Here is a 15470-nt window from a genome sequence, read left to right as displayed (position 1 = left end):
CTCCTGTTGAGAAACACTTGGTGAATCGTGCCATGGGCTGAAGCTTGTGTATGTTGAAGTCTCGCATGTTGAGGGGATGAGATTAGGTCAGATTTTGTCCTTGGATTCCATTTAGGTCTTTCCTGTTCCATGACAAAGGCCAGGGCTTTGACCTGATCCAGTTTATTGAGTTCTGGCTTTCCCCCCTGTTCTCTAGATATGTGAACTGGCAAGACAGAAAATGGTTTATTGAGTTTGTTTTTCTTTCCTTGTATATAAAATTTAAAAAGCTGTAGCCCTTTGGCTTGCCAGCCTGTCTCTAGTCAAGAAAATGATGGTTGTTACGAGCAATGTTACTGTGCAACAGGAGAGCCCGTCCAAGGGGAAGCCAGGCTGGCAGATGTGTGGGGTTGTCTTACATAAATCACCTTCCATTGTCAAGGTGGGCATATGGCCAGTGAGTGTCTTAATTATTGAATGGCTTTTATAGCCCCATTATTTATAATCACTTTTGAATAGCAGCTGAAAGACTACAGTGAGATGGAATGAAAATAGTAGAGTGTGAAAATGATAATCACTTATGGAATTATGGAGATTAGAAATATCTGATGATCAGCCTATGAAGTAAGCACTCTCCCAAATGTTTTTTAACCAGGTAGCCTATGGACCACACTCTGAAAATGAGAGCTGTGGTCAATCCAGAGAGATGAATCTCTGTAAAAATTCTTACGTTAGTGATTTTGCAACATATAAAATGGCCTACTACACATAGCCACATTCACATAGTAGGTGCACTAAATACATTTTTTTATAAATAAACTCTATTTTGGAATATTTTAGATGCAAAAAAGTTGCAAAGATAGTACAGAGAGTTCCTGAATCTCCTTTGCTTTATTTTCCCATCTTGCATAACCATGGTACTAATGTACCATTAGTCAAAAATAAGAAGTTAAGTTGGTACGTTGCTATCACCTCCAGTCTTAACTCAGATTTACCAGTTGTCTTTTTTTTTTTCCACTAATGTCCTGGATCCAGTGCAGGACACTACGACATTCACTTGGCATGTCATCTTAGATTCCTCTAGCCTGTACTAGGTTCTTAATTTTTCCTTGTTTTTCCATGACCTTGATAGCTTTCAAGAATATCAGTGTATAGTTTTAACAAAATAAGGTTTCACTCTTCGCTGCTGAATGAACACCTTAATTGGAGTCAGAAGTGGAGAGGAGAAAGCATAGAACTTTGGAGTTAGAACATCTGAGTTCTAATCCTGCATCTGATCCCTGGGCATCTCACTTTCTTCATCTTTTTTTTTTTTGGGGGTGAGGAGGATTGGCCCTGAGCTAACATCCATTGCCAATCTTCCTCTTTTTGCTGAGCATGTGAACTTAACCACTATGCCACTGGGCCGGCCCCCTCTTCATCTTTTTTAAAGTGGGAATAATGCCACCTTTGTCACTGGGTTTTATAAGGATTGATTGAAATATAATTTTCATAAAAGCCATTTATGATAAAGCATAAAATTTGTAATCATCAACGGAAAATTTGTATTTATAATGTATGAGTTTTTCTATCCTGCATATTTGTATAAACTAGAGATTGACACCAGTAACAGATTCTATTCCTGTTTGATAAATTTCTCTGAAGGCTCTCCAGGTCTTTAAATATGTGAAATTATGCTGTTCCCTAGAGGACTTGGGGATGGAATATATTTTTAAGCTATTGAGTATTTTTGTGAAAGCCCCATCAGTGCAGACCCATGGCTCCCCTTCCTACTCTTTTTCTAAGGGAATGGTTTACACACCTGGAGCTACCTGCACACACACAGATGTGCAAATATGCACACCCCTGGCAATCTTAGGAGGATGTAGCTTGTTTTTGAGAGAGACACAATCCTCTAGAACAGGGGGTAGCAAACTACAGCTTGTGGGCCAAATCCAGCCCACTGCCTGCTTTTGTAGTCAAGTTTTATTGGAACACAGCCATGCACAGTCATTTACATATTGTCTAGGGCTGACTTTCTGCTGAAAAAGCAGAATTGAGTAGTAGGAACATAGACCTTACAACCTGCAAAGCCTAAAATGTTTACTGTCTGATCTTACAGAGTAATTTTGCCTGCCTCTGTTCTAGAATCCTGCTGATACCTGAGATGTTTTGCTTTCCATTCTCTCCTGTCTGGGCCCATATACTTGTGGTTCTCTGTTTTGTTTCCAACTTTGAAAGATATTTAAAGAGGGGCTCTGTGCAAAGAATAGACTCGTAAGGATGCTCTACTGATGAGAAATGGTCTCACCTTTTTCAGACCCGTCAAATGATGTTGATTTCGCTGGTGGTCTCTGTTCTCATAACTCAGCAGAAATTGGAGTGGCATGCTCTACTGTAACTCTGTATGAGATTTCCCAGTACAGGTCAGAGTGCCTAGAACTCTGGCCCCAGCCTACTGTTGCAGGAATGATATCAGACCACATTAAAATACAGTTTGTGACCCAGATTATCCATTCCTGTCTGAGAATAAATTGGGGTGAGGCTGGGAGGATAGGGTAACAGCTGTGTTAATTACTATGAATGTTCCGGGCTAAGGAATGCCAATAGGATTTCAGTTTGTATTTGCATAAAAGAATTTAAAACATCTTACTTGTCAGCAGTGTCCTGAGACCCAAGAGTACAGGTGTTGGTTCCTGGGAAGGAACCTTGCTTATACTCCCTGGCTGAATGTTCTCGAGAAGCCAGTGCCCTTCAGATGTCACTTGCTAGGTTTCTACGTTATGTTGGGCATCGAGAAGGCCATTGGGACAGCTTTATAATGTGGCAGTTTAGATGGGAAGTGAGTCTTTGGTTTTTATATTGAGATTCACATAGGTGTTTTCTAGTGGCATGGTGAATGTAACTGCTTTAGAAAAATAGTAATTTTACTCTTTTTTTTTTTTTGTGAGGGAGGTCAGCCCTGAGCTAACATCCATGCTAATCCTCCTCTTTTTGCTGAGGAAGACCATCTATTGCCAATTGTCCTCCTTTTTTTTTGTTCCCCAAAGCCCCAGTAGATAGTTGTATGTCATAGTTGCACATCCTTCTAGTTGCTGTATGTGGGACGCGGCCTCAGCATGGCCGGAGAAGTGGTACGCGCCCGGGATCCGAACCCCGGCCGCCAGTAGCGGAGCGCATGCACTTAACCACTAAGCCACTGGGCCGGCCCTAATTTTACTCTTATTTTGAAAAATTTCAAACCCATACTGCTATTGAAAGAACAGCACAATATTGGGGCCGGCCATGTTGCATAATGGTTGGGTTTGGGGCACTCCACTTCAGCTGCCTGGGTTCGCAGGTTCGGATCCCAGGCACAGGCCTACACCACTCGTCAGCCATGCTGAGGCAGCGACTCACATACAAAATAGAGGAAGACTGGCATAGATGTTAGCTCAGGGCGAATCTTCTTTACCAAAAAACAAACAAACAAAAGAAGAACAGCATAATGTATACTCCCATCACCTAGCTTGACCAGCTCTTAACATCTTGACATACCCATTTCATCTCTCTATATTTACACATATTTCCATTTTGCCATATTGCCTGGGTGATGGGGCTATTTGCAAGCCTTGGCTTATTCTTCTGTAAAATTGGACTGAAAATAGAACCAGCCTCATTGGGTTGGAGTGAAGATGTAAAGTTATTACTTAGCACTATGCCTGACCTGTCGAAAGTGCTCAAGAAATGTTCGCTGTCATCACTCGAGTCCAGTGGGTCACCTGAGCAGAGTTCTGTTAGATCCCAGTGCAGTGATGTAGTGTCTTCTTGAAGGACACACGCTCACGCACACGCTTTCAGATTCCGCTCAAGGTTCTGAGTGTAGAGACATCTGACTTCAGCTTTTGGTGATGTCCTGTAGCTGTTTGTTGGTTAGAGCTGTACATAAGCTCACATCAGCTATGTTATTTTACCAACAGGGGAACATTATCTTTCTGTTTTCTCTACATAAATCTTTTTTTTTTTGAACAAATTTACTACGCTAGTTTAACTAGAATAAATCTAAGCACAAAAAGCTGGAAATAATGAAAAAATAGAGACGATGGAATTTAAACCTTGCTTTTCTTTCTATACGTAATTCAGGTTTCTTCTCACTATGGGATGGAAATTTCTTATAAAAAGATTCACCAGGAGAAAAAGAACAGAGAAGGCAGGCAGGAAAGAATAATAAAGTGATGTCCTGAAGTGCTAGCAGACTGCTTTGTGCTCGTCCAGGTGGGGAGTTAAATGTAAATAGTAGTTTCTAGAGCTTCATCAGCATGCATAAATCCGTCCTAGAGCCTCTATTTCACATCACAGGCTCACTGCACATTTTTCTTTTTCTTTGTTTTTAAGTTCTACAGAAACAGGACTGAAAGAACAACTGTGTTTGTACTGCTAGGGGAGTGCATTCAATCTCTGCCTGTCTGCTGAAGCACCACCTGTCTGGAGTCGTTCGTGCTGCGCCTGTTACTATAAGGTGTTATCATTAGTGCAGTCGTGGAGGGGCAGCACTTGAGGTTTTCGAGAGATGGGGAACGTTTGTGAGAAATAAGGAAATAGTCTCAGAGCCTAGCTCCCCACCTTTTGTTAGGGGGCTTTGCTGTGGCTCGGACCATTAGTTCGCAAACTTCAGCATGTCTTAGAATCACCTGGAAGGCTTGTTAAACCGTGGTTGTTGAACCCCACCCTCAGAGTTTCTAATTCAGTATGTTTGGGATAGATCCCAATAATTTGCATTTCAGCAAGTTTCTGGGTAATGCAGCTTAGGCTAACCTTGGAGACAATGAATACCCTGCAACTCTACCCCAAGAATTACCTAAGGAGAATTGCTCACCTGGGGATCAGGGCCAACATCTAGGCCAGGAGTTAGCATACTGTGGTCTGTGGGCCAAATCCACAGCCTGTTTTTGTAAATAAAATTTCATTGGAAAACAACCTTGTTTACATATAATCTTTAGCTGCTTTCTTCCTACAAAGGCAGAGTGGAATCCTTGGACAGAGTCCAGATGTGCTCCCAAAGCTGGAAAATATATACTATCTGGCCCTTGACCCTTTACAGAAGAATTTTGCTGACTCCTAATCTAGACCAGTGCTTGGGAGAAGGTGGTTTGGAAGTAATTCTATAAGGAACTGGCACACTGAGTGTTCACAATTTGTGTGGTTTTTAGAAGCAAAGTGTTGTTTCGTTTGTTTTTATTTTTTTAGTTAAATACATATGATAATAGAATTCATTCATTATTTCTCAACAGGCCATTCTCCAAGTTAATTTTCTCATTGGAACGAACGGTTTCTCAAAAGGAAAAGAAACATAGTTTTACCATTATTGATACTGTACTTCTTCCAGACTTTAGCAGAAATTGGTGTCACCTTTCTGGAAAGCTCTTTGTCAATATGCATCAAGAATCTTTAAAATATAATGTTCATTACTCATTACTCTAGTAATTCCTCTTCTAGGAAATTTCAGCAAAAATTCATATTCAAGATTTTTCATTATAGCGTTATTTATAATAGTTTTTTTTTTTAAAAAAGAAAAGACATTTAAGTGTCTATTAACATGAAACTGATAATATTATGATGAGTTCACACTGCTACTTTGGAGCCATTTAAAATCAAGCTGGATGCAGGGAAGCTGATACTATCTTTTGGAGGGAATTTGTATCAAGAGCCTTAAACATTTTTATTCTTTTAGTCCCAATATTTCCACTTCAGGGATTTCAAGAAAATCATCAGAAATACAGATAGATTTTTTACAAGGAGGATAATCACAGTGGAAACAATTCATAAGCTTAGTAATTGGTAATGGTTAAGCAGTTTGTGATGGAATGATAAGATACTATGTAGCTATTAAAACTATTTTTTTTTTGAGCACAGTAATATATTGGAAATGCTTACGAATTATTTGTTAGAACGTTTGGATATAAATCCACATATATGGTGTGGTCCTGCACATCTCATATTTAATGGGTACTTAATGGAACTCTGTATTCCGTTCAAACCTGTTGATCACCAGGTAAGCCCAAACGTCGGAGTCCTTTTTGACTCCCCCCTTGCCTTTGGTATCTTCCTGCATCACGTCAGCAAACCCTGTCAGTTCCAGCTTTCAATCACTTCTCCTCTCTGTCCCCTCCTGCCTCCCTTTCCTGCCGTTTCCTTAGTCCAGGCACTTCGGGTCTTGTGTAGTCGGCTCCTCGGGCTTCATCCTGTCACCTGCCTTTACGCTTGACCCGATACACAGCTGCAAAGGCAATCTCAAAATTTAGACCAGGCACTCCCCCCTCCCTGACTAAAATCTCTTCTGTGGTTCCCAGTGAGCATAGAATAAAATACAAGCTCCTTAGCGTGGCCTGGGAGGCACAAAATTATCTGGCCCTGGCTCCTCTTTTTAACCTCAGTCTGCACCACCCCTTGTCTGAGCTTCATGCTGTTTGTCTAGTGCTAACCTCTTTTCTGCTTCTGAACCTTTTGGATGAGCTGTTCCCTCTGCCTACAGCGCTCTTCCCCCCGAGCTTCTTGTCTTCCTTGAGTTCACATCTTTAACAATTACCTCTGCCCGGAGGCCAGCGCTGTCCATCCTTCCTAAAACAGGCGTGTCCGTCCCCGCGCAGGAACTCTGTGTTGTCATGTTGTATCTTCAGGGCCCACAGAGTATCTGACTGAGGACATTTAATAAATATTTGTGGAGTGAGTGAATGAATCTCCTCAAGTGTCTAAGTGTATTATAAGTGTGCATGTATGTATATATAAGTGTATGCGTACATAGGACATACAGTGCCAAAATGTTGACGGTGATGCGAATGAAGTTACAGATTAACTTTCTTTGTTGTACTTTTGTGTATTTTCAAATCTTGTAATTAATCTATTTTATTTTTTTATTGTGGTAAAATATGCATAACATAAAATTTACCATTTTAACCATTTTTAAGTATACAACTCTGTGGCACTAAGTACATTCACGTTGTTATGCAACCATCACCACCATCCATCTCCAGAACTCTTTCCTCTTTCCCAACTGAAACTCTGTACCCATTAAACACTAACTTTCCAATAATTAATATTATTTTTTCAGTAAGAAAATGTTAGACAAAAATGTATTCGAAAGAAACAAATACAGACATGTTTTTCAGACAAAGCACATTTCACTGTATTTTGGATTGTAAGTTTGAGCCACTATAAAACTAATTAATTTGTATTTCAATTTATAATTTTGTGTTAAAAAAAACTATCCTTTATAAATCTAAACTGCTGAACGGATACAGATTTTTTTACTGTGATAGCTCACTGCAGCACAAACCATTTGTATTGCCTTAATAAATATCCCTTTCCTACAACTATAATCATTGCTTGAAGAAATTGTGTTAAAGCAGAATCACCTGGAAGTGTGATTAGTTTAATATCTTTATGCAAGTTTTCCTCAGCATGGAAAATTTGAAATGTATTAAATTCTAATTATGATGAAATGCTATTTATTATTTACCTTCTAGAGGTGGATGTTCTGAAGCTCATATGACACAGACTAGTGTTTTGGCTTCTCGGTCAGAAATGGATGACTTGAGAGGACTCAAAAATGTTCTCTCTGGAAACCTAGTTTCTTGACCATGAAGATTATTTCTGCTGACTAGCATTCTCCCTTAGGATCTAAATCCTAGGAGATAGAGATCAGACCAAGCAGAGTCCTCTCATAATCCATCACCTTGAAAATGATGCTTCTGGTTGAGTTGGCAGAAAACTCTCTAGCATGTGAGAGAAAAAGTTGGAGAAACAACACAATTCCATTACATTAGGGGATCATTTCATGTTTAAGTAATGCCATTCAAAATTTACAACATAAATAATTGATAAATGAATCACATCCAGAATATATAAAGAACATCTTATCAAGAATAACAAGACAATTCTTTCGGAAAATGCGCAAAGAATGTGAACAGGCAAGTTAGAGAAGAGGAAACATAGACAAAAAAAAGATAAATTGCTCATTTTCACTAGTAATCAATAATTGTAAATTAGTATAACACCAAGATATTGTTTTATCTTTATTAGGAAGATTTTTAAAAGATAGACTGTGCAGAAAAGAGTTAATGACTGTTTGAAGACTTGCTTACCAAGTTGGCTGTTGGCTGGAATCTGGGAATTTGGATTTCAGGAGAGTTCCTTCCATTCCTAGAACTGATAAGAGTGGCTCACTAAGCTTTAACTGTTTGTGCAAAAGATATGCTTCATGCTTTCCTTCTGAGAGTCTGGAGTTTTATTTCATGACCATGTGACAAGCTCATAATAAAACTCTGGGCCTGGAGTGTCTAATGAGCTTCCCTGCTGGGCAACATTTCACACGTGTTGTCACAACTTGTTGCATGGGGAATTAAGTGTGTGACTCCACTGAGAGAGGACTCTTGGAAACTTGCACTGATTTCCTTGGGACTTTGTTGCCCCATTAACCTTATATCTTTGCTGATTTTGCTCTGTACCCTTTCGTTGTAATAAATCATAGCTATAAGTATAACTATATACTGAGTCCTGTGAATCTTCCTAGCGAGTCATCAAATCTGGGAGTGGTCTTGGGGACCCTGATACACTAATAATAGCAAATGTGGGGAAACAGAACCTCTAAAACTGGTGGTGGAAAGTTATGTTGGTACCACCATTTTGGAGAATTTAGCAATGTCGACGTAGGTTGATGATATCTATGTCCATTTCCAGGTTGAGATAGTCTAGAGGAAACGAAAATTCACACATTTGTTTAAAAACAAAGGCATTACAATGACATTTACTGCAGCATTGTTGTATTGTTAAAAACATTGGAAATAGTCTAATTTATTATGAAGGAGAAATAAATTTTGGTACATTTTTAAAGGGAATATTATACAACATTTAAAATAATTAACAAAAATTACATTGATTGACATGGTTAAATTTCTGTAAACCAAGGTGAATGAAAAAAAGCAGAGATATATTGTTTAAAAGACACAGAATTCCAGATTTATAGATATGAAAATGTAAAATAATGGCAAATCTAGGACAGTCTAAGCTCCATTTTTCCCATTTAAATTATAAAATTTTCTTAAAATAAGTTCTTAATCCTTTTCTTGGAAAAAGTTCCACATATTCCTGACCTATGTTCTCTTTTCCATTTGCAAAACAAATCTTGAATTTCAAAGAAAGTGAAGATGCTATGACAAACTCTCTCTTGCAACTTATTTCATTGGCTCACTGCCCTTGACAATTAGGAGAAGATTTATAGATATGTCCCCTGAATAATTGGCAATTAATTTGAGATTAGATGCCAAAAAGTACAGTATTCTTAATGTAATGCGAAGGTTGAGGCTTTTCGCTTACAAATGTCACGGAACGCAGAGTAAATGTTAACCGGCAGCATTGTTAACCCTGCCCTTTTGCACATCCGCAGTAGAGAGGAGTTTTAGTTTGATGATCATAAACTTTAGCTAGCTTGGCTAGTTTTAATGTAAAGCTCAAGTGTAAACCAAGAGTTTCTCTGTCTTAAGAATGCCTTCCAATCCATATATCCGTAGTTTATCTTGATAGATACTGCTTATGATCCATAAGGATGTGTGAACCTATGTTATATATGGAATAAAGAGATACTGTATTCTGAATCTTCTTTGAAATTGTGCTTTTGACTCAAGAAATACATTTGGATCCCATAGACATCTTTGCTACTCATGGCTCAAATGATAACCGTCAGTGTCTTTTTTAATGTCTAGAACTGTGGTCTCCTAAAGAAAATATATATAAAACCCTGGATTCTAGGCAATGGAGATTTTGCTGGTAAACATTGTTATCCTTATTATCAAATTCCACAGTGCCTTATACCTAGAGGTAGAGTTGGTGGGTGTGATTATCAGATATCAGTGATTTACCGGTTGGTTTCATTTTCTGATCTTCAACTCCGGCACAGTGCCTGGAATGTATTAAGTACACCCTAAATATTTGTTAACCAGTTTACATATGTCCAGACCATTTTAGGATGAGTAGAATTTTATTTACTTCTAGAAACTCTAGAAATGTCCTGTAATCCAAATTTCCCTCGGCCAGTATTTTGTTTCTATTTGTAAACCAATAGGATGGCTTTTATGTTTATCTGCCTTTTTAAAAAGTATGACTGTCCATCTTTGGACTGACCTCAGTTCTTTCCCCACTCGCCTCAAACAGTTGTCCACTCTACGTTCCAATAGTGAGAATTTCAATCTTTCATTGAGCACTTTCTCTTTGCCGAGCACTGTCCAAATCTCATTTAATCCTCACAACAATCTTGTGATGGAGCTACTGTTATTTCAGTGCTCTATTTTTGCAGGTGAGAAAAGTGAGGTTCAGACATTGAGCAATGCGCTTGGGCTCACCCGCTAATAAATAGTGGAGCCAGGATTTAAACCCAGGCCTTTATGTCTTAACTACCAAGATTTATTCTGTTCTTCTCTCAGTTCAACTCTCTAATGGAATTTGAGAACTAAGCATTTAGAACAGTGGGTACAACATAGTCATTCAATAATTATGTATATTTCAAACTTTTGAAATAGATCTTATTGCAGTATAATTTTCATACGGCAAAATGCACCTATTTCCATATACAGTTCCGTAAGTTTCGATAACTGTATAAGCCTGTGTTACCAATATCGTAATCAAGATATACTCTATTAGCATCTCCTCCAAAAAGTTCCCTTGTGCTCCCCTTTTTAAAAACTTTTTATTTTGAAATCATTGTAGACACGCAGGAAGTTGTAAAAAATGTACAGAGGTCCCATGTATCCTTCACCCAGTTTCCCCCAATGGTAACATCTTGCGTAACTATCATGCAATTGCAAAACCGGGAAATTGACATTGGTGCCCTGCCTAGATCTTAATTCCTTTGTGCCCATTTGCAGTCAGTGTCTGTCTCCCCTCAGTCCCAGGTAACCACTGAACTACTTTCTGTCACTATAGATTAGTTTAGCCTGTACTAAAACTTTTTATATAAATGGAATCATACAGTGTGTTCTCTTTTGTGTCTAGCTTCTTTTGCCTTGCATTATGTGTTTGAGATTCATCAATATTACTGTATATGTTAGTTTTTTCCTTTCAATTGTTAGGTAGTATCCTATTGTTTGAATATAATACAGTTTATCCATTCACTTGTTGATAGACATTTGGGTTGTTTCCAATTTTGGACTACTATGTAATGAATAAAGTTGCTGTGAAGATTCATCTGCAAGTTTTTATGTGTATGTGTGGACTTGCTTTCATTTCTCTTTCATAAATAAGAGTAGAATTGTCAGGTCATTTGGTTAGTGAAGGTTTAACTTTATAAGATACTGCCAAATTGTTTTTCCAAGAGGATGAACAATTTTATACACCGACTTTGTTGTTAGTGCCATTGAGTTGATTCTGACTCCTAGCAACCCTGTGTACAGCAGAGAGGAACCGTGTCTGGTCTGTTTGCACCATCCTCTCACCTTCTAATGCTATAGTAGACAGTGGTCCACTGCTGTTCATAGGGTTTTCATGGCCAACTGGAAGTGGGTGGCCAGGTCCTTCTTCCTAGCCTGTCTTAGTCTGGAAGCTCTGCTAAAACCTGTCCACCGTGAGTGACCCTGCTTGTATTTGTATCACAGCAACACGCAGCTGCCACAGTATTACAACCGACAGGTGGGTAGTGTGGTTCCTTGACCAGGAAGCAAAACTGGGCTATGGTGGTGAGAGCGCCTAATCTTAACCACTAGACCACGAGGGTTGGCTTATACACCAGCAGTGTATAAAGGTTCCTGTTGCTTCACAATTTTGCTAACACGTGATATTGTGTGTCAGTCTTTTTAATTTTTGCCATTCTAGTGGGTGTGTAGTAGGATCTCATTGTGGTTTTAATTTGCCTTTCTCTGATAATTAATGATATTGAATATCTTTTCATGTGCTTAATGGCCAGTCATATATATTCTTTTGTGAACTGTCTGTTCAAACCTTGTGCTGATTTTAGGGGGCAGTGAGCGGAGTGTGTGGGTGTTTGTCTTCTTCATTCAATAAATATTTGATGAATAATTGAATTTTATTGAATGACCTAAGATTGACTTGAATATATGTGTTTTTCTTTTGACCACTTGAAACCATAGGTATAATACAATTCAAATAAAATAGTTCGTCAGGTTTCGTTAGTCTATTCTAAAATGATCAACCGTAGCAGAAAATCTTGTTTTGAATATGATGTTAGAATAAAGATAGTAGTTTCCTGCCCTAGGTAGGATATTTCACCATCTTAACCATCCCTGTCACCCTCATGATTTACTCTTTTTGACCATGGGGAAGTTATCATCTGAAGACATGAATTTTGAGGCTCACATGGCTATGGCATTGCTGCTTTGTTTCTCTAAGGCTAGCAATGCTCTTACCTAATTTTTATCTTGTCTAAAAATGGAAGGACAATCTTAGCCTTGTTATTTTTAGCTGTCACTGAAGCATTTTTCTCCATTAAGAATGCATGTTAGCTAGATTGATCTACAAGCCTTCTGTTGATCCTATAGACTGTAATTTGTATTTATAATCTAAAAAAACATTTACTTACCTTCTCCTTTCTATGACACATTTTTGTAACAATATAATTTTTTTTTAGCTTTTGTTTTGTTCTGTTAAGAGTAGAGAATTACAAAGAAATAAACACATAGACCCACCCAGGTAATTATTGCTTAAACACCACCAATAATTAAAAAGCAATGTATCTAGTGTTTGTAAATCAACAGGATAGTAAGATCTGTATATCTTTATCTATCTGTCTATATAATGAAGAGTGACATCTCCTCCTTAATTTCCCAAGCTCAAGTCCTTCTCCCTCAAGGAAATGGTTGTTAAAGCTTTCTTCCTTCCACAGTGATTCCTTCCATTAATACATGGTTTTTCCTTTTCTTTATTCCTTTGTAGACAAAAGGGATCAGACAGTATCCACTATTCCATATATTTTCCCGCATTATCAACACATGAAGATCTAGCTTTTGGAGACCAGTTATTAGATGGATGAACTATGCTTAGTTGATCCCTGGTGATGGTTTTCAGGTTTTTTGTTTTCATTTTTATTTATTTGCTGTTATAAAAATGCTGCAATAAACAGTACTGGAGATTTTGACAGACTTTTGCAAGTATATCCGTAGGATAAATTTCTACCAATTAGATCCCTGGTCAAAGAACATTTTATAATATGTCAGCTATTGCTCGATTGTCCTGCTTAAGGTTTCCGTCATTTACTCTCCTGCTAATAGTGTCTTCAAGTGTATATGGCACATATTTTAAATCTAATAGCCTAGTTTAAATTCCTTGTTATTTTAGCCTTCTAGTGTTATGTGAAATGGGACCCCCAAATTAATGCTATTTCAGTGCTGTTTTATCTTTATTACATTCTTGCTTGCTTTTTCCCCTGCAGAGGGAAACCTAAAATAAGTCCTCCTAATGACTGAGAGCGGCTGACTCGAATGGCTTCATGTGGCTTTCCTGCACACAGATCTCAGGCTGCTCAGTCTTTAGGACGCTCTGATGTTCATATGTTCTGTGTGTTTTATATGTTTCCTGCAGGAGGAAAGCTGAACAAGGACCTGCGACATTTTCTCAATCAGCGGTTCCAGAAAGGGTCTCCTGATCATGAGCTCCAGCAGACCATAAGGGACAACCTTTACCGCCATGCTGTGCCTTGTGAGTAGCCACTGTGGGCATCTGACTGCTGGGTGGGTGGGTGAAAAGTTGAGGGGAGACAGAAGAGCTCAACAATTGGTTCTGGAACACTTGGCGGCTTGCTCACTTAGAAACTCTGTAAGTCCAGGGAGTCATAATCGACAGTGGGACATACAGCACAGCACAAGGTGAATTACCTGGCTTTTGAGTTCTAGCTCTGCCACTTACTAGCTTATAATGCCGGGTGAATTATTTCTTCTTTGTAAGGTCCAGTTTTCAATCAGTGAAAAGGACATCTCGATCATACTAACTTCATAGGACTGTTATGAGGAGTAAATGGGATGAAGTACATAAATGCATTTTGTACAGTATTGACATGGTGTAAGCCTCCATAAATGTTAACCATCACTGTTATTAATGGAGTGGACCAGGTCAGAGGCCTTCAGACTGACCTCTGTGGAGATCAATGGGTCCCTAACACTCCCTCAGCAAAGGGAATGCCTCAGTGGACTCTCTCTTCCTCCTCATGCTTCTCCATTTAGCCAACTTTATCAGATTCATAAATCAGGATTTCATATATAATTTTGTTTAAAGAAATGATTTCCACAGATTAAAAAACCCAAAGCCCAAAACTATTAGATCAGGCAAAATCTGAGAAAGCAAGACATAGAACAGAAGGACTGTGAAAGCAGGGCTTTTGTGTTAAGGGAGGGAAGGATGGAAGTCAGTCTATGGGGTAGATAAATTGGCAACACAGTTGTAGTGAAGTATTACTATGCTCTAGCAAACTACATTCCTATACAGCTAAATCATAAGGTAGGAATCCTGGGAAGACATACAGTTGTTTAATTTCATTCAAAATAAGAAGAAAGAATGATTCTGATTTTATTACTTGGAAGTTTTCTTTTCTTTTCTCTATTACCCTGTCCTTCAAAGTTTGAAATATTTTTTTTAGAAACATCATCTTTAACCAGCAAAAGAAAGGAGGAATAATTTGAAGTTCAAAGTACCCTGCTTATTGCTGTCATTTGTTTGCTATAAATGATTTTCTTTAAAAAATAATATTGTGCAAGTGATGTGCTAGAGTGCTAATGTTTTCTGATAGTACTGCAAGATAAGAAACAGATCGAATCTAAGGCATGCGATAGATCTGCAAGGACTTAGACTATAAGTCTAGACTGCGACTCTTAGAGATCATATTCTAGAACAGCCCCCTGCCCTCCGTTTTACTTATTATTAAAACTGAGGCGCCAAGAGGAAGAGAGGTTGACGGCAAGTAACTTGGGTCAGTGCCCAAGGTTGCCCTTTTCTGCTGAGTGGCAGAGCTGCATTTGACAGAGAAAATGTGTGATAATGTGTTAATGTGAATCTCTGCCCCTCAGTTCTTCTAGTCTTTAGCATTCAAATTGAAAACTATAACACTAATAGCCTGATCATAATTTCTTACACTTGGATTAATAATAATCTTAATGTTAATCACATGAGTGAGGCAGGAGTTATCATTCTGTTTTTATAGCTCAAGAAACCAATGCACTAAGGTAAGCCAATAAAAACAAGGCTAAAGGTGACCAGGGCTTCAGGTCTCCTGAGTCCACCATTGCCCTGCCTCTGATATACTGTCAAGTTTTATTCTTAGAATAACCCTTTGAGGTTGAGATTTTGAATACCCATTTTACACATGAGGAAACAGAGTCACAGGGAGATTGAGAAACTGATAAGTGGCAGATCCAGGTCTTTTTGACTTTTATGCCATCCAGGGCTGTTTCTGTAGCTATACCATAGCTGTCTCTGAAGTTCTAATACAGCAGGTTGAATGCAGTTTTGCAGAATTCAGTAATTGCAGAATCATGATTGTT

The 15470-nt window shown here is 38.4% G+C and overlaps 1 protein-coding gene across 15 annotated transcripts in view; it reads left to right on the top strand.

Annotated features, from left to right (window-relative positions):
* MAGI1 (membrane associated guanylate kinase, WW and PDZ domain containing 1) overlaps window positions 1-15470 on the top strand; it is a 623132-nt gene that overhangs the window by 370866 nt on the left and 236796 nt on the right. For 14 of the 15 annotated variants that reach the window (XM_014793604.2, XM_014793572.2, XM_004419897.3 and 11 more), the window contains exon 2: window positions 13519-13635. The exons of the other annotated variant lie outside the window; for it this stretch is intronic. In XM_014793604.2, the coding sequence (XP_014649090.1) occupies window positions 13519-13635 (117 nt within the window). The remainder of the gene's footprint in view (window positions 1-13518; window positions 13636-15470) is intronic. 15 annotated transcript variants of the gene reach the window in all.

This window comes from Ceratotherium simum, chromosome 5 (assembly GCF_057802395.1).
Source record: "Ceratotherium simum simum isolate JZ-2026a chromosome 5, ASM5780239v1, whole genome shotgun sequence".
NCBI classification, from domain to species: domain Eukaryota; kingdom Metazoa; phylum Chordata; class Mammalia; order Perissodactyla; family Rhinocerotidae; genus Ceratotherium; species Ceratotherium simum.
Note: the sequence above shows the minus strand (reverse complement) of the source record. Positions and strands in the feature narration are given on the sequence as shown.